Below are 26,506 nucleotides of genomic sequence, written 5' to 3' on the forward strand. Positions count from 1 at the left end.
TAGTTCGTTCCAGTCATTGGCAGCAGAGAACTGGAAGGAGAGGTGGCCAAAGGAGGAATTGGCTTTGGGGGTGACAAGTGAGATATACCTGTTGGAGCGCGTGCTACGGGTGGGTGCAGCTATGGTGACCAGCGAGCAGAGATAAGGCGGGACTTTACCTAGCAGGGTCTTGTAGATGACCTGGAGCCAGTGGGTTTGGCGACGAGTATGAAGCGAGGGCCAGTCAACGAGAGCATACAGGTCGCAGTGGTGGGTAGTATGTGGGGCTTTGGTGACAAAACGGATGGCACTGTGATAAACTGCATCCAATTTGTTGAGTAGGGTGTTGGAGGCTATTTTGTAAATGACATCGCCAACGTCGAGATCGACCATCTCGATCGCGCATTCTTCCATCTCTTCTTTCCCTCTGTGTCAGCTCCACACAGACCGGACAAATTGGCGGCGCAATAGGTTATGGTCATTGTAGTTAATTACAATGTTTTCGGCACTAAACTATGTAGAATATTGGCCTGTTGGAATCTACAACTCCAATCTACATCGCACAGTTCGGGCTTGATCTGATTTCTCTCTAAAGGACTGAGCTTGAGCTCACAGAAAAGAAAGGAAAGTAATGGAATTCAAATATTTGAACCGATGTTGGTCAATTAGCTGTTTAAAAAACAAAAAATAATCGATCATCGCTCAGCACAAGACCACACTGCACATGGAGACTATTCCTATATGCTCTGTCCATAGCTCAGTGCCCAGGCCTGGTCAGTCAACAGTGGGATGGTGGTCAGTGGTGGTTACCCCTCTCATTACAGTGTTGCTAGCCACTGCTGACACAAGCTCTAACCGGGCTGACGATCTATATGAGCTCTGTGTGACCTCGGGAAACGCTTGTGTTTGAAAAGAGGTTGTGACCTTTATTGACGGGATCGTTATTCTACCCCTCCGCCCCTCCTTGTCTTGTTTCTCCCTCCATTGATTCCTCACACAATGAAAGAGATGCTTTGTGCTGAAGAAGACCGTCACTGTGCTGTTGAGCAGGGCTTTTCCACCGTGTGTGTGCTGTTGAGCAGGGCTTTTCCACCGTGTGTGTGCTGTTGAGCAGGGCTTTTCCACCGTGTGTGTGCTGTTGAGCAGGGCTTTTCCACCGTGTGTGTGCTGTTGAGCAGGGCTTTTCCACCGTGTGTGTGCTGTTGAGCAGGGCTTTTCCACCGTGTGTGCTGTTGAGCAGGGCTTTTCCACCGTGTGTGTGCTGTTGAGCAGGGCTTTTCCACCGTGTGTGTGCTGTTGAGCAGGGCTTTTCCACTGTGTGTGTGCTGTTGAGCAGGGCTTTTCCACTGTGTGTGTGCTGTTGAGCAGGGCTTTTCCACCGTGTGTGTGCTGTTGAGCAGGGAGCAGGGCTTTTCCACCGTGTGTGTGCTGTTGAGCAGGGCTTTTCCACTGTGTGTGTGCTGTTGAGCAGGGCTTTTCGTGTGTGTGCAGGGCTTTTCCACCGTGTGTGTGCTGTTGAGCAGGGCTTTTGTGTGTGTGCTGTTGAGCAGGGGCTGCTTTCAGGGCACGGTTGAGCAGGGCTTTTGTGTGTGCTGTTGAGCAGGGGCTTTTCCAGGGCTTTTGTGTGTGCTGTTGAGCAGGGCTTTTCCACCGTGTGTGTGCTGTTGAGCAGGGCTTTTCCACCGTGTGTGTGCTGTTGAGCAGGGCTTTTCCACCGTGTGTGTGCTGTTGAGCAGGGCTTTTCCACTGTGTGTGTGCTGTTGAGCAGGGCTTTTCCACCGTGTGTGTGCTGTTGAGCAGGGCTTTTCCGCCGTGTGTGTGCTGTTGAGCAGGGCTTTTCCGCCGTGTGTGTGCTGTTGAGCAGGGCTTTTCCGCCGTGTGTGTGCTGTTGAGCAGGGCTTTACTGCCGTGTGTGTGCTGTTGAGCAGGGCTTTTCCGCCGTGTGTGTGCTGTTGAGCAGGGCTTTACTGCCGTGTGTGTGCTGTTGAGCAGGGCTTTTCCGCCGTGTGTGTGCTGTTGAGCAGGGCTTTTCCGCCATGTGTGTGCTGTTGAGCAGGGCTTTTCCGCCATGTGTGTGCTGTTGAGCAGGGCTTTTCCGCCATGTGTGTGCTGTTGAGCAGGGCTTTTCCGCCATGTGTGTGCTGTTGGTTATGTGTCAGCCTCTGACTTGAACTGTGGGTGTTTGGCTTTAAATGATTGAAGCACTGAAAACATTGAGATAAATTGGGGTGATGTTCCAGAATACTGTAGGGCTGAATATAAAAGCTCGTGGCTGACTTTCCTCTTCAAAATTTTCATTAGGGTTGTTAAAGCTTCTTGAAGCTCTTGACTTGAGAAAATCCTTCTCTAGGGTGAACGTTTCAATGACAAAGTAGATGGTGAGTGTTTTTGATTTTTAATGCTAGTTTTTACGCTTAGTATTTTGCATTTGAAAAATAAGTGTGATTACTGAGTTTTTGACACCTTGTTAGACAGGATTGGTTATGATCACACTGATATACTGAGATGTGTGGCACAACTTCACACAACCTTCAGACAGACAAGCAATCTATTTATGTGCTGAGCAACCAAAAATGCTTGACAGTGACACATACAAAAAATAAATTGGATATTCTGAGACAAAAATAAACTTCCACACATTTACCTGCCTTTTGTAATTTGAAGAAGAAACCTAGAGTCTCAGCATATTTTTAGCATCAAGCAGTCCTTGAGATACACCTGTGATTTTATTTTCAAAGAATCCTCTGAACAGTCCCAGAAGGCTCATTATAGCCTAATGTGTGCTTTCCTGTCCCTCACAATCTATCTAGCCATCCATAACCAAACACTACATACTGTATACATGTCCACGTTCTTCCCAAACACATACAGTATCGCCCATTTAGGAAGAAATAGCATAACGTATAAATGCTGTACTATTTATAAACTCCTATCACCATGTGCTGCTATTTACAGTAGTTTGTCAGGTGACTTCCCACCTATCTGCTGTAGGTGCTCTCACCATAACACTGGAGCCAAACTCAACAACTCCTCTTCTCTCCTCACAGCCAATCCTAAACCAGGCCAGCATGCCCCAGGGTCCCTCTGACCAGAAGGTCGTCGTAGTAACCGTGGACAACTGTGACACCTCAGTGGCACTGCGATTTGGTCATGTAATTGGGAACTACACCTGCTCTGCCCAGGGCAGCCAATCAGGATCCAAAAAGTAAGGGAATGGGAGGGTCTTACTAGTATTTCACTATGCACTGTTATTTGCCAACAGTTGCAATTATAGTAGAGTTGATTAAAAGCCTTTTGAAACCATGAATTCAGTTTTAAAATTTTGCCACAAGCTGAAGTTACTCTTGATCTAGTGTACTATTGTTGTGACGCCAAGAGCAAAAGAGAGATCCCAATTGGCTGAGCAAAACAGGGCTCTCATTATGGTACAGATTATATGTTTTTTTATTAAGTCTGTCACGTCCAGCTTGTAAACATATTTTAGTTCAGTGAGGTGTATCTGTTTTCCTCCCTGGAAAAAAACAAGCTGATAAATATTTAATAAACGCTGTTCCAGTGTGTTGATGTGTTTTGGTATAGAAGCCAAGATCGTAGAAGCAGAGCTAAGTGTTAATGATATGTTGTGGTATAGAAGCAGAGCTCAGCGTTTTTATTGATATGTTGTGGTATAGAAGCAGAGCTCAGTGTTTTTAATGATATGTTGTGGTATAGAAGCAGAGCTCAGTGTTTTTAATGATATGTTGTGGTATAGAAGCAGAGCTGAGTGATAGATTCTAAATGTGCCTGACTCTGTCCTATCTTTCTGCTGTAGATCTCTGGATCTGACTGGTCCTCTCCTCCTAGGGGGCGTGCCCAAACTGCCTGAGGACTTCCCCATCCAGAACCGCCAGTTTGTGGGCTGCATGAAGGACCTGAGGATTGACAACCGCCATGTCGACATGGCTAGCTTCATCGCTAACAACGGCACTCTACCAGGTTAGTAACCTTGCACATTGCCATTTGACTGAACCATTCTGTGCCTGTTTTATAGCATCCACCCTTCCCTGCTGTCTTAGTTGAGCACTATGAGCTGAGTTGGGGAAGTGAATGTACCTTAAGTTTTACCTGAAGCATGAATCATTTATTACCTCTTAGCATAATGAGGTTGGCTTGAACTATTCCTCAGATGTCTTTAACTTCCCAGGATGCTCTGCTAAAAGGCACTTCTGCAATAACAACCCGTGTTTGAACGGAGGGACCTGCGTCAACATGTGGGGCTCCTTCAGCTGTGACTGCCCCCTAGGATTTGGAGGCCGGAACTGCGAGAAGGGTAAGTGAAGTAAGGGCATTGCCGGAGGTTGGAAAGCTTCCTCAAATGGTTAAAACATGAGATCAAAGCTAACCAGGTTTTGTTGGCCCCATGACCTACCATTATAGGCCCTTCTTAGTAAAGAGGTACAAGGACTCTACAGGCGTGCATTAGGAGTAGACTACTAAGTGACCCATCAGACAGACAACATCCCCCAGCTCGCCTGACCTACACTTAACTAGTGTCTTTGTAATTGATGGACTGTACCTTAACTCAACAACCAGGTGCTTACAGTGACACTGACCATTTAATTTGCTTCTTAGTGCTGCGGTGTTAAAAGAGCATCTGCTATATTGTATTTTCTTATCATTTTGAAACATGCCTTTTTGAGTGTACAGTGTAAATCTAGTGCGGAAACATTTGCGTAGACACCACGCAGAGGAGATTGCTCAGGGTGATGCGTAGAGGGAATTGGCAGGGCTGTAAATAACTGAAGTAGGCTCTTCAATCAGCAGAGTGTTGAAATATATCCTCATGGTTTTAGAATCGACTCTTTCCTGGCACAGATAAAGCCAGTCATCATTGATTTACTGACATGATGGTTTCATGAACATAAGGTTACCTATTGAACACTGTATTTGATTTGTTATGTTGATTCCTGTTTTGGACCCAGGAAGAGTAGCCGCCGCCTCGGATGCAGCTAATTGGAGATCTTGATAAATACTCATACGGAGCATTGCTGTTTTATACCAGACATTTCACAAGGGTTTGTGAGGGTCCCAGATGTGTATACAGTATGACAGATGCGATATCCCATAAGCTTGTATGAATCTGTCATGAGGGATCATGTCACATTTGAATAGAGCTATATGTTTAAACCTGTTCTCTTGAATAACACCGTGGACATGTTTACGGTAAAGTATTTTATTTCTCCGTTTGAGAGAGTTGTGTTTGTTAGAGCATTACTTAGTGTCCATTTCTCTTCTCAGCTCCTCTGTGCTCTGCAGTTGTTTGACTTGCTGGTTTTACGAGCTGGGACGGCTCATAAGAGGGAGATTGCGAGAGGGAAGAGAAAAAGGGATACTACTCAATAAATGGTGAATTACACAAAAGCATCCCTGTTTTAGTTTAGAGTAAAATCCAGTGATAAAGGACCACTTCTTTCTCATAGTTAAGGGGAGCCCGAGAGGAGGGATAATGAACGGGGATGGGGAAAGGGTCCCTCTCTCACTGAAGCAGATGAACCCATGTGACTCCTTCATTTCAAGAAGAGATGGAGAGCGGAAGGGGAAAAGAATGTAGTCTAGAACCGTGCTGCTGATCTTTAATCTAGATAGTGGGTTCCGATGGCATGAACATTGAACTATGCCACACCACTATAAAGGTCACTATCAAAATATTGCTGTTAAACTTCCAGTATGTAATAGGATTGGTCATTAGGGGTTAGAGAGGGCAGAACAGCTAGTAACCATGGAGAAAACCCCCAGCATCTCACTTCCTTTCTGATGTTCACCGCTGACTCTGGGTGGACAAGGGTATGGGGGAAACAAATACTTTCATTGTCAATCCCATGAGCATGCCTTCCTTTTTATATGGACCCTGTTTAGACCAAACACACTGCAAATAGAAACTGAGTGTACAAAACATTATAAACACCTGCTCTTTCCATGACGTAGACTGACCAGGAGAATCCAACTGTAAACTATGATTCCTTATTGATGTCCCCTGTTAAATCCACTTCAGTCAGTGTAGATGAAGGAGGTGGAGACAGGTTTAACAAAGATTTTTTTTTAAGCCTTAAGTCATTTGAGACCTGGATTGTGTATGTCTGCCATTCAGAGGGTGAAATGGCAAGACAAAAGATTTAAGTGCCTTTGAACGGGGTATGGTAGTAGGTGCCAAGCGCACCGGTTTGTGTCAAGAACTGAAACGCTCTCATATTGCAATTTTGGAAATTGGAGACTGTACCTACCTTTTGAAATGTGGTTACGGGATTTAGGGAACGTAATACATATGGAAAAGATTCGATACAATACCTCCAATAGAAGTCCAGTGTTTTACAAAATATGGCAGCCGATACTGGATAAATGGTCAAGTCCCGCTTCATAACTGGGTTGACGATCTGCTGCTACTCTGTGCTGTACTCCACTCAATATTTATTTTTGACTTAACTACACTGCTTGTAATGACTATATGCTGTCTTCTTATACATGTACCACCTAATAGGATTTCGTTTTATTTTGTGTATGTGTGAGTTAAGTTTTGTTTTGTCCTCTAAATTGGCCGTCCCATTCAACAGTACAATGAATGTCATTGTTTATTGCAGTTTTTTTTATTTTTTTATTATTGGAAAATAATAAACATATATATTTTTTTATAAAAGAAAAAAAAGAAGTGAAATGCTGATAACGGAGGGAACCATTGGAGTCACCATGTGCCGGCATCCCTGTGGAACGCTTTCAACACCTTGTAGAGAACATGCCCCGTCAAATTGAGGCTGTTCTGAGGGCAAAAGTGGGGGTGCAACTCAATATTAGGAAGGTGTTCTTAATGTTTTGTGCACTCAGTGTATCAACCTCTTTTCATGAGATTCTGTTTACAATCTTTTTGTAGCTTTACACCAGTGTCAAACTGCACCACAACCACTATCCCCTGGGTCCTCTGTTTCTCTTTCTCCCTCACTCGCTCTCTCTAGTGCCAATGACAGGCTTGATTTGTGTCATTAATTATGGACGGCCGTGTTTTGCATCTCTGCCACTGTGTAATGAGAGAGAAAAACATGTCTAACACCCAGCTAAAAGTGACACTAGTGCCTCTCTGCCAGAATGGCTGTCTTCAGAATGCACAGACTGCATGTCAAATACACAGACACATACAACTGAACACACACCCCACCCCTGAGCGTTGTCTAGCCAACACTCATCACAAGTACTAGTGAATAGGGGTAGGGGGCATGTTGAATCTTCTCTGGTATTTGGCTCTGTATGTGAACAGTATTTATTCAGGGGTATCTAGTTTCAAATTGCCACACATACTATTTTATACCCATACAGCGAGTGCCAAGCTTTTCATTCCATTGACGTCTTAATTTGTTTTTTTTTCGTAAGGTTAGGTGTATAGCACTGCTGGCTTTGTACCCCCTCATCTTTGTTTTCTGTGGTAATCATAGATTGTGTATACTCTCCCTACCAGTAACTGGAGCTGGGTTGTTCAGACTTGATCACAGAACATATTACTGTGAGAGTGGTAATGACTCTCTGTCACATGTCACCTACCTTTCCTCATTTCCTCATTCTCGCTCTCAATTTATCTCATTCTCTCTTGTTCTCCCCTTCCCTCTCTCTCTCCTCACTTTCCTCTCTCCCTCTCTATCTGCCTCCCTCACCCCCACCCTCTGCCTCCCCCCCCCCCCTCTCTATCTGCTTCCCCCCTCTCTATCTGCCTCCCTCACACCCCACTCTCTGCCCCCTCACCCCCCCTCTCTATCTGGCTCCCTCACCCCCCTCTCTCCCCCTCTCTCCCCCTCTCCCCCTCTCTATCTGCTTCCCTCACCCCCCACTCTCTGCCTCCCTCACCCCCTCTCTCTGTCTGCTTCCCCCCTTCAATCTGCCTCCCTCACCCCCCCCCTGCCTCCCTCTGCCTCCCTCACCCCCCTCTCTTTCCCTCTATCTGCTTCACCCCCCCCTTCCATCTGCCTCCCTCTATCTGCCTCCCTCACCCCACTCTCTGACCCCCTCACCCCCTCTCTCTGTCTGCTTCCCACCCTCTCTATCTGCTTCCCTCACCCCCACTCTCTGCGTCCCTCACCCCCTCTCTCTGCCTCCCTCACCCCCCCTCTCTCTCCCTCTATCTGCTTCCCCCCTCTCTATCTGCTTCCCTCACCCCCCTCTCTCTATCTGCCTGCCTGTGTTGCAGTGATGGCCAACCCACAGCGTTTCCTGGGTAACAGCCTTTTGCAGTGGACTAACCTGGTGGCGGTGGTCACTGTGCCATGGCACGTGGAGCTTATGTTCCGCACGCGCCAGCCTAGTGCCACCCTGCTGCACCTCACCGCCGGACAGCACCACAACCTCACCCTACAGGTACAGAGAAAACACATCTAATAGTCTCGCCATACACAGTCCTACCCACACACCCTCCTCTCTCTCTCACACACGCACGCACGCACGCACGCACACACACACACACACACGCACGCACGCACACACAGACACATCACACCTTCCTTAAGCCCTACTTCCAACTTTGTTTATCTTCTTTCTGTTTAACCTGGCATTATTTTGTTTAGATTTGTTTCTTTTTTTTCATTTCTACAACTGTAAAGCATCTTTTAAGTCCTTTGAAAAGCACTATATAAATGTATTTTCCATTTATTATAATTATTTTTATTATTATTACTACCCTATAGTGTCTCATGCCAGCAGAGGCCTGGTCTGCCATATCACAGTATACTGTACAGCCCTCCTCAATCTGGCATATGCACACACCTTCAACAGCATTACCCAACAATACGGAACAGCACTACAAATACACCTCACAGGTGCAAAGGTGTTTACTGTAGGCCATTTCATATGTCATTACGTACAGTATAATACATATTATACAGGATTTCATCCTATCTGAAGCTAAGACAGACCCAAACAGCCAATAGTTTTGATAGGAATTCCTTTCACTCATTTTGTATCAGATTATGCATGTGTTTTCCCCCTCAGTATGGTGTTGGAATAGATTAGTGCATTGTGGCATGTAACTCCAGCATGACTCCAGCAGCTCACACAGAGTGACTGTGGGTTAGTTGATGTAAAGCTCCACCTGTTGGCTGTCTGGGCAGCAGCATGACTTTAAATATTTGATGAGATGAGAGATGAAGCCCGCCAACTAACAAACGCCTCATCCCAAGATCTGAGAGCTGCCATACCCAGGCCTTTCAGATAGCAGCTGTTGTTTGTCTAGACAGGTGCCTTTTTTGAAGTTGTATAACAGTCCAGCAACTATTTTAAAGTTGGTACATTTAAAAAATTAAAAACATTAAAAAACAGGGCTATTTTCTTAGCTACTGTATTACCATAGATGATATGATATGAATGATGAGAAGAAAAGCTCTCTGTCTGTGAGCATGTGATGTTTGCATGCTAAAGGTCTTTCTCTCTCTCCTGCCGTCCCTCACCTCTCTTCACATCCCCCTCTCTCTCCCATCCTTTGCCCCACCTCTCTCATTCCATTCCGTCCTCTCCCACATATCTCTCTATCCTCTCCCGACCCCCTCTCTCTCTCCCTCCCCTAGCTGCGCGGTGGCAGTGTGGTGATGGGCCTGCAGAGGGGCGAGGACTCCACCCTGTCCCAGGTAGAGGAGGTGACAGTGAATGACGGAGACTGGCACCATGTGCAGATGGAGCTGAAAGATATCCCGGGTGGCGAGCCCCGGCACAAGGCTGTGCTCTCCTTTGACCATGGCCTCTACACGGTGAGACACTGTTAGAAGACAGACTGTAGGTTTGACATTTTAATTACATTTAAATAGGTACAGTACCAGTCTAAAGTTTGGACACACCTACTCATTCAAGGGTTTTGCTTTATTTGTATATTTTTTTTCATTGTAGAATAATAGTGACGACATCAAAACTATGAAATAATACGTTGAATCATGTAGTAACCAAAAAATATATTTTAGATTTTAGATTCTTCAAAGTAGCCACCCTTTGCCTTGTTGACAGCTTTGTACACTCTTGACATTCTCTCAACCAGCTTCATGAGGAATGCTATTCCAATAGCCTTGAAGGAGTTCCCACATATTCTGAGCACTTGTTGGCTGCTTTTCCTTCACTCTGCGGTTCAATTCATCCCAAACCATCTCAATTGGATTGAGGTCGGGTGATTGTGGAGGCCAGGTCATCTGATGTAGCACTCATCACTCTCCTTCTTGGTCAAATAGCCCTTACACAGCATGGAGGTATGTTTTGGGTCATTGAAATGAGAGTCCCACTAAGTGCAAACCAGATGGGATGGCGCATTGCTGCAGAATGCTGTGGTGGCCATGCTTGTTAAGTGTGCCTTGAATTCTAAATAAATCGTTGAGTGTCACCAGCAAAGCATTCCCACACCATTACACCACCTCCTCCATGCTTCACGGTGGGAACCACACATGCAGAGATTATTCGTTCACCTACTCTGTCTCACAAAGACACGGCGGTTGGACCAAAAATCTCCAATTTGGACTCATCAGACCAAAGAACAGATTTCCACCGGTCTAATGTCAATTGTTCCTGTTTCTTCTTATTGGTATCCTTTAGTAGTGGTTTCTTTGCAGCAATTTGACCACGAAGGCCTGATTCACGCAGTCTCCTCTGAACAGTTGATGTTGGATGTGTCTGTTACTTGAATTAATTTATTTGGGGCTGCAATCTGAGGTGTAGTTGATTGCTGATTTCTGAGGCTGGTAACTTTAATGAACTTATCCGCTGTGTAACCGATGTGAAATGGCTAGCTAGTTAGCGGTGGTGCGCGCTAATAGCGTTTCGATCGGGGACGTCACTCGCTCTGAGACCTTGAAGTAGTGGTTCCCTTTTCTGTGGCGGTCCTCATGATAGCCAGTTTAATCATAGCGCTTGATGGCTTTTGCCGACTGCACTTGTAGAAACTTTCAAAGTTCATGATATTTTCCAGATTGACTGACCTTCGTGTCTTAAAGTGATGATGGACTGTCTTTTCTCTTTGCTTATTTGAGCTGTTCTTGCCATAATATGGACTATTACCAAATAGGGCTATGTTCTGTATACCAACCCTACCTTGTCACAACACAACTGATTGGCTCAAACACATTAAGAAGGAAAGAAATTCCACAAATTAACTTTTAACAAGGCACGTATGTTAATTTAAATGCATTCCAGGTGACTACCTCATGAAGCTAGTTGAGAGAATGCCAAGAGTGTGCAAAGCTGTCATCAAGGCAAAGGGTGGCAACTTTGAAGAATCTCAAATATAAAATGTTTTTATTTGTTTAAGACTTTTTTTGGTTACTACATGATTGTTATTTGTGTTATTTCATAGTTTTGATGTCTTCACTATTATTCTACAATGTAGACAATAGTAAAAATAAAGAAAAACTGTATTTGTTTGATCTGATCTACCAATCCAGGCCAGCATGGAAGTGGATACTAAACTGAAGGGGGCAAAGGTCAAGACTCTGAGTGTCGGGGGCATCACTGGGGCTGATGGGAAAATACAGCATGGCTTCCGCGGCTGTGTGCAGGTTCGTTAACCTCTTGTCACGCAAACACAGACGACACACACATACTATGTTGTCTGTCCATGTGTCTGAGTGCGTGCTCCCTGGTGTGTGTGTTCCTCAGGGTTTGCGTGTGGGGGAGACCTCTTCCAACTCAGTGTCTCTCAGCATGTCTCAGGCCAGGAGGGTGAACATGGAGCAGGGCTGCAGCGTACCAGACCCCTGTGTCTCTAACACCTGCCCCTCTAACAGCTACTGCAGTGATGACTGGGACAGCCACTCCTGCACCTGCCTCACCGGTCAATCTGCCAACCATCATCAGCGTTATCTTCCTCATCATTAGATTTTACAACCATATTATACGACCATAAAGTCTTACGTTGATCCCTCCCAGACATAACTTATGAATTCTTATTGTGTTGTTTACCTGCCAGGTTACTATGGCGATAACTGCACAGACGTATGTGCGCTAAACCCCTGCGAGCACCAATCAGCCTGCACCAGGAAGGTTAGCTCCTCCCGCGGCTACACCTGTGACTGTCCCAGCAACTACTTTGGCCAGTATTGCGAGAAGAAGTTAGTAAAAAATCTTAATCTTTGCTGTACACAGATCATATCACTATGTTTGTATTGGTCCATATCACTATAAAGAACACTGTAAGAATGTATCTGTGTATCTGTTGTGTTTCTGACTATGTGTGGCCCTCAGGACTGACCTGCCATGTCCCAGGGGTTGGTGGGGACATAAGACCTGTGGTCCCTGTGACTGTCAGACAGATAAGGGCTTCGATGCCGACTGCAACAAGACCAGCGGGGAGTGCCGCTGCAAGGTGAGCCAGCCGACTACTGTGTCTCAATGGCAGGATGTTTTAAGTGGACAGGGGCGATGGGTGAAACTGCACTGTGGGCTGGTATTATTTTTGACTTCCTCCCTTTTCTTCTCCCTCCCCCTCTATCTCTCGCTCTATCCCTTTCTCCCTGCTCTCAGGATAACCACTACCGTCCAGAGGGCAGCGAGGTGTGTCTGCTATGTGAGTGTTACCCAGTGGGCTCGTTCTCACGGGCGTGTGAGAGGGAGAGCGGGCAGTGCCAGTGTAAGCCAGGGGTCATCGGGCGCCAGTGTGACCACTGTGACAACCCCTTCGCTGAGGTGTCGCCCAACGGCTGCGAAGGTCAGCATTAACATACGTCACATGACAGTAAAGAATGACCAAATGTCACATGCTTCAGAAATGTATCTGTAGTCCAGTCTGATTAATTTAGTTCACTGATTTAGTAAATGAATGTGATGACATGGCCTTTTAAAAAGTGTTTTTGTGCCAAGCAAATTCTATGTCATGTGTACAGTTACACCTGGACAATTAATTTTTATCAGCTTTCCTGTTCTCCCTCCTCTTTCGCCCTCCCTCTCACTTTTCCTCTCTCTCGCCTTCTCTCCCTGTCTTTCTCTCTCAGTGATCTATGACAGTTGTCCCCAGGCAATGGAGGCAGGGATCTGGTGGCCCAGGACTAAGTTTGGTCTCCCTGCAGCAGTCCCCTGTCCCAAGGGATCTATCGGTACGATGAATCTCAGCAGTTTAGCTAATTACCATACTATAATGGAATATACTATACTATGCACTTAAACTTGCCTCGGGTCTTTCCAGCATGTTCCTCTCCTTTTATGAAGATTTCCCCCTTCTCTCTCAGGCACAGCTATTCGCCACTGTGACGAACACAAGGGATGGCTGCCCCCCAACCTCTTCAACTGTACCTCTGTCACCTTCACCAAACTCAAGACCCTGGTGTGTACAGCTCCACTAGAGCTAGACTCATGTACCCCTCATACAGCTCCACTAGAGCTAGACTCATGTACCCCTCATACAGCTCCACTAGAGCTAGACTCATGTACCCCTCATACAGCTCCACTAGAGCTAGACTCATGTACCCCTCATACAGCTCCACTAGAGCTAGACTCATGTACCCCTCATACAGCTCCACTAGAGCTAGACTCATGTACCCCTCATACAGCTCCACTAGAGCTAGACTCATGTACCCCTCATACAGCTCCACTAGAGCTAGACTCATTTACCCCTCATACAGCTCCACTAGAGCTAGACTCATTTACCCCTCATACAGCTCTACTAGAGCTAGACTCATGTACCCCTCATACAGCTCCACTAGAGCTAGACTCATGTACCCCTCATACAGCTCCACTAGAGCTAGACTCATGTACCCCTCATACAGCTCCACTAGAGCTAGACTCATGTACCCCTCATACAGCTCCACTAGAGCTAGACTCATGTACCCCTCATACAGCTCCACTAGAGCTAGACTCATTTACCCCTCATACAGCTCCACTAGAGCTAGACTCATGTACCCCTCATACAGCTCCACTAGAGCTAGACTCATGTACCCCTCATACAGCTCCACTAGAGCTAGACTCATGTACCCCTCATACAGCTCTACTAGAGCTAGACTCATGTACCCCTCATACAGCTCCACTAGAGCTAGACTCATGTACCCCTCATACAGCTCCACTAGAGCTGGACTCATTTACCCCTCATCAGCTCCACTAGAGCTAGACTCATTTACCCCTCATACAGCTCCACTAGAGCTAGACTCATTTACCCCTCATACAGCTCCACTAGAGCTAGTCTCATTTACCCCTCATACAGCTCCACTAGAGCTAGACTCATTTACCCCTCATACAGCTCCACTAGAGCTAGACTCATTTACCCCTCATACAGCTCCACTAGAGCTAGACTCATTTACCCCTCATACAGCTCCACTAGAGCTAGACTCATTTACCCCTCATACAGCTCCACTAGAGCTAGACTCATTTACCCCTCATACAGCTCCACTAGAGCTAGACTCATTTACCCCTCATACAGCTCCACTAGAGCTAGACTCATTTACCCCTCATACAGCTCCACTAGAGCTAGACTCATTTACCCCTCATACAGCTCCACTAGAGCTAGACTCATTTACCCCTCATACAGCTCCACTAGAGCTAGTCTCATTTACCCCTCATACAGCTCCACTAGAGCTAGACTCATGTACCCCTCATACAGCTCCACTAGAGCTAGACTCATTTACCCCTCATACAGCTCCACTAGAGCTAGACTCATTTACCCCTCATACAGCTCCACTAGAGCTAGACTCATTTACCCCTCATACAGCTCCACTAGAGCTAGACTCATTTACCCCTCATACAGCTCCACTAGAGCTAGACTCATTTACCCCTCATACAGCTCCACTAGAGCTAGACTCATTTACCCCTCATACAGCTCCACTAGAGCTAGACTCATTTACCCCTCATACAGCTCCACTAGAGCTAGTCTCATTTACCCCTCATACAGCTCCACTAGAGCTAGACTCATGTACCCCTCATACAGCTCCACTAGAGCTAGACTCATTTACCCCTCATACAGCTCCACTAGAGCTAGTCTCATTTACCCCTCATCAGCTCACATTTATATGGATCTATTCACTTCAATGACTTATGCTATTAAGTTGAATGATGAACTGATTTTATTGCTGTAATATAGCAGTTAGGTCTTTTTGTTTTATATTTCTTTTAGTTCCCATCGAGACCAAGGTCACTTTTACAAGGGAGCCCTGCATATACACAACGTATTAAATACAATATATAAAATGGTGCTGTAAGACTGTTCTCTCTCTCCCTGGTCCAGTCGGAAAAGCTTTCCCATAACGTGTCTCTCCTGGACTCTGGGCGGGTCCAGCAGATGGCAGCCATGTTGGCCAACGCCACGCTGCACACGGTGGAGTACTACGGCAGTGACGTGAAGGTGGCCTACCGCCTCACCCAGAGCCTACTGCAGTACGAGAGCCACCAGCAGGGCTTCAGCCTGACCGCCACCCAGGACGTCCACTTCACTGAGGTAACACGACAACACACAACACTACACAACACAATATTGCAGAGTGTAACACACCACCATGCAGTGCAGCATAAGGCAACACCTGGCAGCGCAACACAGTTAATACAGCATAACACCACATGACCAGAGGAGGCTGGTGGGAGGAGCTATAAGAGGACATGCTCATTGTAATTGCTGGAATGGAAAAATGGAATGCTATCAACCACATCAAACATATGGAAACCAAATATTTGAATCCATTCCATTAATTCCATTCCAGCCATTACAATGAGCCTGTCCTCATATAGCTCCTCCCACCAGCCTCTGCACATGACACAATGCAACATGCATCTCGGATGAACTCTGTAGGTAACTGAACACAACACATTTGCCTCCACCACCCTATGCCAGTCTGTCTCTCTGACCCCCTGCCCTCCTCCCCACATCAGAACCTGGTGCAGGTGGGCAGTGCCATCCTGTCCCCGGGCACACGGCCACACTGGGAGCTGATCCAGCAGACGGAGGGGGGCACGGCGACCCTACTGCACCAGTATGAGGAGTACGCCAACACCCTGGCACAGAACATGAGGAAGACTTACCTCAGCCCCTTCACCATTGTCACACCACACATAGGTGAGTGTGGTCTACTTTGCTTTACACTAGGTATAGACGTTATGTCGGACAGAAAGACACAATTTTGTGTAGACCAGGGCTCTCCAACACTGTTCCTGGAGAGCTGGTTGATAAGCTGAATCAGGTTAGTTACAGCTGGGTTTGGAGCGAAAACGTACAGGGGGTAACTCTCCAGGAACAGGGTTGGAGTGTAAACGTACAGGGGGGTAACTCTCCAGGAACAGGGTTGGAGTGAAAACGTACAGGGGGGTAACTCTCCAGGAACAGGGTTGGAGCGAAAACGTACAGGGGGGTAACTCTCCAGGAACAGGGTTGGAGCGAAAACGTACAGGGGGGTAACTCTCCAGGAACAGGGTTGGAGCGAAAACGTACAGGGGGGTAACTCTCCAGGAACAGGGTTGGAGTGTAAACGTACAGGGGGGTAACTCTCCAGGAACAGGGTTGGAGCGAAAACGTACAGGGGGGTAGCTCTCCAGGAACAGGGTTGGAGCGAAAACGTACAGGGGGGTAACTCTCCAGGAACAGGGTTGGAGCGAAAACGTACAGGGGGGTAACTCTCCAGGAACAGGGTTGGAGCGAAAACGTACAGGGGGGTAGCTCTCCAGGAACAGGGTTGGAGTGTAAACGTACAGGGGGGTAGCTCTCCAGGAACAGGGTTGGAGTGTAAACGTACAGGGGGGTAACTCTCCAGGAACAGGGTTGGAGTGTAAACGTACAGGGGGTAACTCTCCAGGAACAGGGTTGGAGTGTAAACGTACAGGGGTAACTCTCCAGGAACAGGGGTGGAGTGTAAACGTACAGGGGGTAACTCTCCAGGAACAGGGTTGGAGTGTAAACGTACAGGGGGTAACTCTCCAGGAACAGGGTTGGAGTGTAAACGTACAGGGGGGTAGCTCTCCAGGAACAGGGTTGGAGTGTAAACGTACAGGGGGGTAACTCTCCAGGAACAGGGTTGGAGTGTAAACGTACAGGGGGTAACTCTCCAGGAACAGGGTTGGAGTGTAACTCTCCAGGAACAGGGTTGGAGAGCCCTGATGTAGACTTTTTTTATCAGTTGGAATATTTGTTGAATATTATTCCATAAGTTGTAGGATTCACAAACTGAACCATCTAGCCATCTACCTCTTTCTAGTGGTTTGTCTGCTGTCTAACCTACCCCATCTGTGTTGGGTGTTCTCCACAGTCATCTCAATAGATCGCCTCCAGAAGATGAACTTTGCCGGAGCCAAGCTCCCTCGCTACCAGTCTCTGAGAGGGCTGAGGCCTCAGGACCAGGAGACTGCCGTCACCCTCCCCGACTCAGTGTTCAAGCCGCCCATGGAGACCAAGGGCCACCGCCACCTGGACACCTTCCCAGAATCCTCTGTGAGAAACCACACGTCCAGCAGGAAGAGGCGACATCGAGGTCCTGACGACCCTGAGCAGGAGGCCATCGCTAGCGTGATCATCTTCCACAGCCTGGCCTCGTTGCTGCCTGCGAGCTACGACCCTGATAAGAGGAGTCTGAGGTGAGACAGGGACCTGATTCCATATTGACCCCTTGCCTCCTACCTCTAGATACTTCACATAGATTTAGTTGGATACATACTAGTAATATGTTCATGGGTCTACATTTCCCTGGTGGTATTTCTGCCATATTGCGGATCCTTTCAGATCTACACAAAGGTCTAAGGCAGGGGTACGCAGGTACTATTTGATAAGGTCTGGTCACACAAATTGCCTACGTGACAAAGGACCAGACTGATATTTTACTGTCGTAGTAACAAACCCCCACCTCGCAATCCATGCCAACCCCAAACTGTTCACAGCCCTCATGTTAGCGGAGAGAAAATGTTGCAGATTTTAAGCCAATTTCTTGCAATTAGACACATTTTTCAGTGTCTTGTGTGTTTATATGATCCCAGTGGTCGAAGCCTGACCGAGTTCATAAAGAATACAGTAGTAGCATATCTGATTCAGCTCGTTAAGGTCTTGTTGAGCAGCTAATTAGTAGAATCAGGTGTGTTAAATTAGGGTTGGATTGAAAACCCACAGGACTGTAGATCTCCAGGAAGAGGGTTGGATTGAAAACCCACAGGACGGTAGATTTCCAGGAAGAGGGTTGGACTGAAAACCCACAGGACGGTAGATTTCCAGGAAGAGGGTTGGGCAGCCCTGGTGTTGGGGTTAGCGGCCAATTTAGAATTGGAGAAAATTATTAATGAGGAGGAGGAAGAGAAGCAACAAGGTTCCTGTTGAATAATTAATTAGTGGTTTTGTGTGATGTCCACCAGAGTGCCTAAGCGTCCGGTCATCAACTCCCCGGTGGTCAGCATCACGGTCCATGACAACGAGGAGCTGCTGCAGCACATGCTGGACGAACCCATCACTGTGCAGTTCCGCATGGTCACCACCGAGGAGCGCTCCAAACCCATCTGTGTCTTCTGGAACCACTCCATACTGTGAGTTTCTCTCTCTCTCTCTCTCTCTCACACACACACACACACACACACACACACACACACACACACACACACACACACACACACACACACACACACACACACACACACACACACACACACACACACACACACACACACACACACACACACACACACACACACACACACACACACACTAGCTATTTCAACTTTGAGCTGTAGAAACAAAGACTTAAAAGTTATATAAAGGATCAGGTTGAAACCCAATAATCTGTCATCGCATTGTTTGACTGTTGTTTTTGTTTGTCAGAGCGGGGAACGGAGGCTGGTCAGCCAAAGGCTGTGAGGTGGTGTTCAGGAACAACACTCACATCAGCTGCCAGTGTTACCACATGACCAGCTTCGCTGTTCTCATGGACATCTCCAGGAGAGAGGTGAGCAAGGCCACAACACTAGACAGAACTTCACCATATGCTGTACGAGTCTAGACTTCACTTTATAAACCTCAATACACCTCAGACCCTATAGGGGTCTTGTTCACTATAATGACCAAACAAAGCTCTTCTTAAACTAAACTTTTCCTCCACCCTCCTCTTCCTCTCTTCCTTCTCAGAACGGTGAGATCCTTCCGGTGAAGCTGGTGACGTGGAGCACGGTGAGCGTGACCCTGGGCTTCCTCTTCCTCACCACGCTCTTCCTCCTCTGCCTGCGGGCCATGCACTGCAACAAGACCAGCATCATCAACAACGGCGCCACCGCCCTCTTCATCTCCGAACTTATCTTCATCCTGGGCATTAACCTGGCAGACAACCCGGTAAACTACTGGAACAAAGTTATTTTCTGTCTACCTTTTAATACTGTATTTGGCCTCCTGTCGATCTCGGGTTCAGTACACCACTTTCAATATCGTATCTTCCCTCTCTGTTTGGAATAGCTGTCTGATATGGATCTGATTAAAAACAAAGGAAAAATCATCAAAGCATTCTGCCCACTTTGAGCCCTGTAAATAAAGAGTATAATAAGTCCCCCCCCCCCGCTCTCTCTCCCCCTCGCTCTCTCTCTCTCCCCGTGTCTGTAGTTTCTGTGCACAATCATCGCCATCCTGCTGCATTTTTTCTACCTGTGCACCTTCTCCTGGCTCTTCCTGGAGGGCCTGCACGTCTACCGCATGCTGAGCGAAATACGGGACATCAACTACGGACCCATGCGATTCTACTACATGATCGGCTGGGGCGTGCCTGCCTTCATCACAGGTCTGAACAATACACACATCCTTACACACACACACACACACTGATGGACCGACCCCAGGTGGTAAGGGTAGGCAACATCACCTCCGCTACGCTGACCCTCAACATGGGGGGCCACACATGGTTGCATACTTACCCCTATACATATCTAACCCTACCACTCCAGTATCCCTGTCACCTTACCACTATACATATCTAACCCTACCACTCCAGTATCCCTGTCACCTTACCCCTATACATATCTAACCCTACCACTCCAGTATCCCTGTCACCTTACCCCTATACATATCTAACCCTACCACTCCAGTATCCCTGTCACCTTACCCCTATACATATCTAACCCTACCACTCCAGTATCCCTGTCACCTTACCCCTATACATATCTAACCCTACCACTCCAGTATCCCTGTCACCTTACCCCTATACATATCTAACCCTACCACTCCAGTATCCCTGTCACCTTACCCCTATACATATCTAACCCTACCACTCCAGTATCCCTGTCACCTTACCCCTATACATATCTAACCCTACCACTCCAGTATCCCTGTCACCTTACCCCTATACATATCTAACCCTACCACTCCAGTATCCCTGTCACCTTACCCCTATACATATCTAACCCTACCACTCCAGTATCCCTGTCACCTTACCCCTATACATATCTAACCCTACCACTCCAGTATCCCTGTCACCTTACCCCTATACATATCTAACCCTACCACTCCAGTATCCCTGTCACCTTACCCCTATACATATCTAACCCTACCACTCCAGTATCCCTGTCACCTTACCCCTATACATATCTAACTCTACCACTCCAGTATCCCTGTCACCTTACCCCTATACATGTCTAACCCTACCACTCCAGTATCCCTGTCACCTTACCCCTATACATGTCTAACCCTACCACTCCAGTATCCCTGCACATTGTAAATGTGGTATTGGCACTGACTCTGGAACTGATCCTTTATTTAAGTTACTTATTTTCTCGTGTTCTTATTTCAATTTCTTGTTTTTGATCAACTTGACTTTAAAAAAAAATGTTATATTGGTTCTGCATTATTGATAAAGAGCCAGCAAGAAAGGCATTTCACTGTACTAGTGCACGTAACAATACAAACTTGACACACACCGATGCACACACAAACACAATGCCAACTCCTGTATCCCATTAGAACGGTTGAAAGCCTTACTGTAGTTATTTGTTAGTCACTGGTGTGTTTGGTGGTTGTGTCGTCCAGGCCTGGCGGTCGGACTGGACCCAGAGGGTTATGGGAACCCAGACTTCTGCTGGCTGTCCGTGTACGATACTCTGATCTGGAGCTTGGCTGGGCCCATCGCCATGGTGGTGTCTGTGAGTACATTCCACCTCCTCATCAGATCTCCAATACAGTGTATTGTATGATATTTACAGTACCAGTCAGGTTTGGACACACCTACTCATTACATTTTTTATTTATTTGTTTGACTATTTTCTACATTGTAGAATAATGCAAAGCTGTCATCAAGGTGGCTACTTTGAAGAATCTCAAATATTTGTTTAACACTTTTTTTGGGGTTACTACATGATTCCATATGTGTTATTTCATAGTTTTGATGTCTTCACTATTATTCTACAATGTAGCTTATTGTAAAAAAAGAAAGAATAACTCTGGAATAAGTAGGTGTCTTAACTTTTGACTGGTACTGTATATACTAGTTATATAATAGTATGCCTTTATGTTATACAGTAATACATAGTTGAATTGTATTTTGTGTTTTCCAGATGAACATCTTCCTGTATATCCTGGCCTCCAGAGCATCCTGCTCCATGAGACACCACAGCTTTGAAAAGAAAGAGCCCCCTGTGTGAGTGTTCTGCCTGAATTAAAAACAACACAAATTCTGTCATTAACACAAGCATGCTGTTGTACCCCAAGGGTACATGACTACAGCACTTTAGAGAGTGCATTGTGTCATTGAATGGAGAGTGAAGCAGCCAATTCACTAAACTCTGGTTGTTGGCTCATGATGGATTGCATAAAAGTGAAAAACATATTTCTATATCCTCTGAACTCACTTATCCTAATGTAACCTTTGTGATGTTCTCATCTTACGTGTGTCTTTCTGTCTGTCTGTGTCTAGCTCTGGGCTGAGGACGTCATGTGGGGTTCTCCTCCTGGTCACTGTCACATGTCTGTTAGCTATACTCTCAGTCAACAGTGACATGATCATCTTCCACTACTTGTTTGCTGGATTCAACTGCCTTCAAGTAAACACTGTTTTTAGTTGAACTTAAACCAGGATTTAAAGACTTATTCACTGGTTTGACTGTCAGTGTCCTTTTGCTCCATTGACATTATTTGGTCTGTCTATTCCAGGGTCCCTTCATCTTCTTCTTCCGCATTGTGTTCAACAAGGAGGCGAGGAACGCCATGCGCTACTGCTGCAGCCGCAAACGCCCGGATCACATGATCAAGTCCAAGCCCTCGGTAAATCTCTCGTGCTGTATAGGGAAGTCACCAGTCATCCAAGGCCTAGTACAGACATGCACAGCTGTAGGCCCCCATCATCATCTTTATGCTTGGACTTATATTACTAAGGACATTAGCTAAAGCACCAAACAAATAAAACAGAATACTACCTACTAACTTATACCTCTCCTATTTTCTTCCTCTCCTCCTCCTCCAGGCGTATAACTGTAACACCAGCTACATGGATGGCAGACTGTACCACCTGCCGTTTGGAGACTCCAGTGTCTCTCTGAACGACACCCTGCAGAGCGGCAAGAGCCAGCAGAGCTATGTCCCCTTTGTCCTCAGGTACGGTAAGCACAGAGGGAAACAACAGGCCCCATTGACACATGCTGTTTAGGTCCTCCTGCATCATTGTGCACGAGAAAAAGTTTTCTTTCCAGGTTAATTGAAAATGTGTGGGTTTTATGATGGTCATTGTTATGTACTGTAATACAGATAGAACACCCCTTTCAAAGCCACATACTAACTTACATTGAGGAGACCAGGGCTTTGTTTGTCCTGCTACAAGTCCTGTTGTGTTTTTCAGGGATGATGGTGGCCTGAATAATAGCCAGGTACACATCGCTCTGAACGAGCACGGCTCACTCTTCCATGAAACTAAAGAGCATTTAGATGGTAGGTCTCCCATTTGAATGTCATTAGGATCACTGTGACTGCCTTTGAGCAGCTTTGGTGCATAGCTCAAACACAGAGAGGCATACGGAGTATTCATTTCATATGGTCAATGTATGTATATCTCTACAACACTCATTTGTCATCATCTTAACTTGTGTGTGTGCAACAACAGATCACGACTCGGACTCGGACAGTGACCTGTCTCTGGAGGATGACCAGAGCGGATCGTACGCCTCCACACACTCCTCTGACAGCGAGGAGGAGGGGCCCTACCCACCAGATGAATGCTGGGAAAGCATGGCATCCAATGTGTCTAAGAGACCACACCCTCAGGGTATGACCTCGCATCTATAATACACCGAGTCACCAACTCTGTACGACCTCACACCTCTAATACCTCACTCTCAGTAGACCACACACAGGTAGTATGCGAACACAGCCCCATGCAGTAACAATCTTGATAATACCGCTAACACACTTCTGCTTTAACAGTATACCACACCCAAACATCACACACATACCAGACAACTCTTCAATAGAATACACCTACACTGTACACAATTGTCTGGGTTTAAATGAATCCACTTCTGAGCAGAACATGAATCTTACTTAAACATGTATAAATAACACCTGAATTACCCGATTCTGGTCTTGTGAGACAACAGTTTACACCACAATGTAATGCATCAAGCATTTAAGATGTAGTCTCAAAGTTGTCTGGGTGTTCGTCAGATAACAACCTGAGTAAGCTGTACTGGCCAGGGGAGTTTGTGACGACAGCTAGCAACAGTGAAGGCCTGGGGGGAGCAGGAAGGCTAAAAGTAGAGTCTCTGGGCAACCCTGAACTGGGCCAGACATGGGACCACCGAGGCATGCCAGACGACAGGCCAGGGGACAAGACAGAGGGCTATGGGAAGGACCATGTGATGCTGCTGCCCAGTCTGCCCAACCTTAGCGCACACCCACAGAAAGGTCAGCAACAAACCCTAACGTCAACCCTGCTGCAACATTCCACATGTTATTCCACTCTATATCTTTGTAGAGGTGGGATTTCCAGAACTTCAGAAATGTTTAGGATAGGATGTGTCTTTTCAAATGCAGGAATCCTGAAGAAGAAGCAGCTCTCCCCCATTGCGGAGAGAAATGGTATCAACCGCATCCATAACGAGCTGTCAGAGAATGCTCTTGGCCACGCCTCCTCTCAGGGCTCCTCTTCCGGTGAGAGCCGAGGGGGCGGGGCCAAGCCCAGTTTACCAGATCAGCTGAATGGTGTTGCCATGAGCATCAAGGCGGGGACAGTGGACGGTGACTCATCAGGGTCAGAGTGAGTGTCATCACAACACCGAGCACCAAACATGACTCACGTCCAAACAGAATACACGGCTCTGTCTGAACACAACCCAGTGCAGATCACAAACACAGCAACACATACAGTTCATCACAATGTCATAGAATCCAAAGCAACAGCTCTTAGAAGTTAAGATATTTGTTACTACTTGTTGCTTTGTGTTGTATACTACATGTCATATTTTCTGCACACCAGTCTACCAATTTGATGTCCCACTGAATGTGTCGTGCCCCCGTCACCATTGTGTGTAGTCTGTCCCCTGTTCTTCTTTGCCTATGTAGTGTTGATTTTAGCATGCTAGCTTGTTAAGTCAAATATATAGAGTACCGGTCACATTCTCATCAATGAGGTAAGATGTCTAGTAACTCCCATGATCAGGTGATTTTATCATGTTGTGAACAAAAAACTGTTAGTTCCATAAACAGAGGGACTTGGTAAAAGCTACTTTTGATGAGTTAATACACACTGTTTGGAACCATTATATAAACTGCTAAATACAAGTGTCTTTAATAGAAGCAAAATCATTTTATGACCAGTGTCTACAGTGCAGAGTATTGTAGCTTACTAACCATCAATATCTGTCCTCTCTCTCTCTCCCTCCAAAAAACATAGATTCCTATTTTTTAATTTTATTCACTGAAGCACTTGATCCTCATTTGAAATCAGGATCATTGTCTTCTTATCGATCGATCCTTCATCCTTTATAACCAAAATAATAATCCCATATAATTTGGTTATCACCTCTCACACTGTGTGTTCGTACGTGAATCACTCTCATTCATTGTTTTCTGTTTTCCCCGTGTTGTGTAATGTTTGTCCCCCATCCACCCATTTTCCCAGCAGCCACCGCAACCCCTCCATATGAGCCGGCTGACGGAGGGGTGTGTCTTTGCAGGTCATAGAGCCTCGGCCCTCATCGCCATGCTTACTTTTCTCTGAGTAACAGGAGCTGATGTCTGAAAAACAGAGAGCGTTGGACTGTCCTCACCTGGAGATCCATGGAGTACCCTCTCTCCAACCCCAATTTTTTTTCCTGAGTGCACACGTGCATGAATGTGTGTCAAAACCTCAGGAGTCTCTGCAAAGAGCCCAGGCTCACTGATGGAATGAGTCTCTCTTTGTAAATCATTGTTTACATACTTGAAGTGATGCACTTTTTAAAATAATTTACACTACCAGGCCAGGTGTGCTGGTAGTTACTGGAGTGGATTCATTTTTTTTTTGTTTATTGTGGTTATGTTTCAAACTCTGGAGATTAAGAACAATGAAGTCCTCCTTTGGCTGGGTCATTTAGCTGTAAGATTTTAAAAGTTAAGGGAATTTCCTCAAGAAGCTTAACTAGTTTGTAATCTCAGAAAGGGTCACCTGTACAGTTGTTTTGTTCAAGGATTTAGTTATTCTACTGAGGTCCGTTTGAGTTTTGCTGTAGAGAGAACTCATTTCTCCACTCCGGTCTCAGGAAGCTGCCAGCCTGAGCTGGTGGACAGGAAGAGTCAGTACAAAATGTCTTTAGACTGAACAGGTCTCTGCAGAGGGATGAACAGCTCCACCCAAACCACTACACTGGAGGAAAGGACTCCTGTTGAAGTGTGGCTGGAGGCCATGGGGTCACGCCCTGTAATGGAAGCACTCGGTAAACAGTTTCTCTCACTACTGAAGGCAACAGCGACTAGTCAGCTGTCATAGACACTAGAGGTGAGAATGTCTGCCCTTCTCCACCATTTCGCCTTCATTTTATTGCATTATCATTGGAGGAAAAGAGCCTGCGTGTCAAGAACTTTTGATATCTTTACTTTTGTGAATTTTTGTATAAATGCTCCCGTATTTGTCCAAGGGGATATGCTTTCATTTGAATCAGCGACTTTGTATTTTATAGATTAGATCGTTCCATTGTTTTTGTAAAATATGTGCTGTAATACTGATATGTATTCCAATTTTACTGTGAAGAGTTCCGTAAAAAGAAACACTAATACTTCATCTTCAATTGAATCATGTTGCATAAACTGTACACCTCTACATTCCCACTTATAAAAAGCAGTTCAGGCAATTTGATGTGTATGAAAGAGAACCTGTTATTTTTCTATCAGCATTAAGTAACTGTTTGCACTGGTGCTCCCTAAAATGACATCTGAAAGCATTCATGATACTGTCAAGGTTAATTTCTGCATTGCCAATTGTTGAAAACACTATGATAAAGTTTAACATTTGAATCAGGCCTACAAATGAGTGCAACCATTCAGGTTCCTAGTGAATCAGTTTGTTTACTCAACTGAAGCACTAGATAGGGAGTAGCAACTTTTCCCCCATTATCTGGATTGTACAAACAGTTCGTCATAATTGGAGCGCAAAGCAATCAACTGCTT

At 46.1% G+C, this 26,506-nt stretch overlaps 1 protein-coding gene across 4 annotated transcripts in view; it reads left to right on the forward strand.

The window, feature by feature from the left end:
• Nucleotides 1-26,353, forward strand: part of celsr2 (cadherin, EGF LAG seven-pass G-type receptor 2) — an 83,541-nt gene extending 57,188 nt beyond the window's left edge. Inside the window, exons 6-34 of one of the 4 annotated variants that reach the window (XM_052526879.1) lie at nt 3,027-3,184; nt 3,791-3,954; nt 4,163-4,288; nt 8,183-8,349; nt 9,552-9,731; nt 11,403-11,516; nt 11,617-11,791; nt 11,927-12,068; nt 12,202-12,322; nt 12,481-12,664; nt 12,948-13,049; nt 13,182-13,276; nt 15,167-15,376; nt 15,805-15,988; nt 17,172-17,496; nt 18,262-18,429; nt 18,722-18,845; nt 19,025-19,225; nt 19,490-19,664; nt 20,906-21,018; nt 21,430-21,512; nt 21,789-21,915; nt 22,025-22,135; nt 22,335-22,465; nt 22,707-22,795; nt 22,968-23,129; nt 23,528-23,767; nt 23,897-24,119; nt 24,984-26,353. In XM_052526879.1, coding sequence (XP_052382839.1) covers nt 3,027-3,184; nt 3,791-3,954; nt 4,163-4,288; nt 8,183-8,349; nt 9,552-9,731; nt 11,403-11,516; nt 11,617-11,791; nt 11,927-12,068; nt 12,202-12,322; nt 12,481-12,664; nt 12,948-13,049; nt 13,182-13,276; nt 15,167-15,376; nt 15,805-15,988; nt 17,172-17,496; nt 18,262-18,429; nt 18,722-18,845; nt 19,025-19,225; nt 19,490-19,664; nt 20,906-21,018; nt 21,430-21,512; nt 21,789-21,915; nt 22,025-22,135; nt 22,335-22,465; nt 22,707-22,795; nt 22,968-23,129; nt 23,528-23,767; nt 23,897-24,119; nt 24,984-25,008 — 4,419 coding nt within the window. In that variant the 3' untranslated portion in view covers nt 25,009-26,353. Of the gene's footprint in view, nt 1-3,026; nt 3,185-3,790; nt 3,955-4,162; nt 4,289-8,182; nt 8,350-9,551; nt 9,732-11,402; nt 11,517-11,616; nt 11,792-11,926; nt 12,069-12,201; nt 12,323-12,480; nt 12,665-12,947; nt 13,050-13,181; nt 13,277-15,166; nt 15,377-15,804; nt 15,989-17,171; nt 17,497-18,261; nt 18,430-18,721; nt 18,846-19,024; nt 19,226-19,489; nt 19,665-20,905; nt 21,019-21,429; nt 21,513-21,788; nt 21,916-22,024; nt 22,136-22,334; nt 22,466-22,706; nt 22,796-22,967; nt 23,130-23,527; nt 23,768-23,896; nt 24,124-24,983 lie in introns of those variants that run through there. The other 3 variants (XM_052526881.1, XM_052526880.1, XM_052526882.1) reach the window with 3 other exon arrangements.
• Nucleotides 26,354-26,506: the final 153 nt, after the last annotated feature.

This window comes from Oncorhynchus keta, chromosome 10 (genome assembly GCF_023373465.1).
Source record: "Oncorhynchus keta strain PuntledgeMale-10-30-2019 chromosome 10, Oket_V2, whole genome shotgun sequence".
NCBI lineage: Eukaryota > Metazoa > Chordata > Actinopteri > Salmoniformes > Salmonidae > Oncorhynchus > Oncorhynchus keta.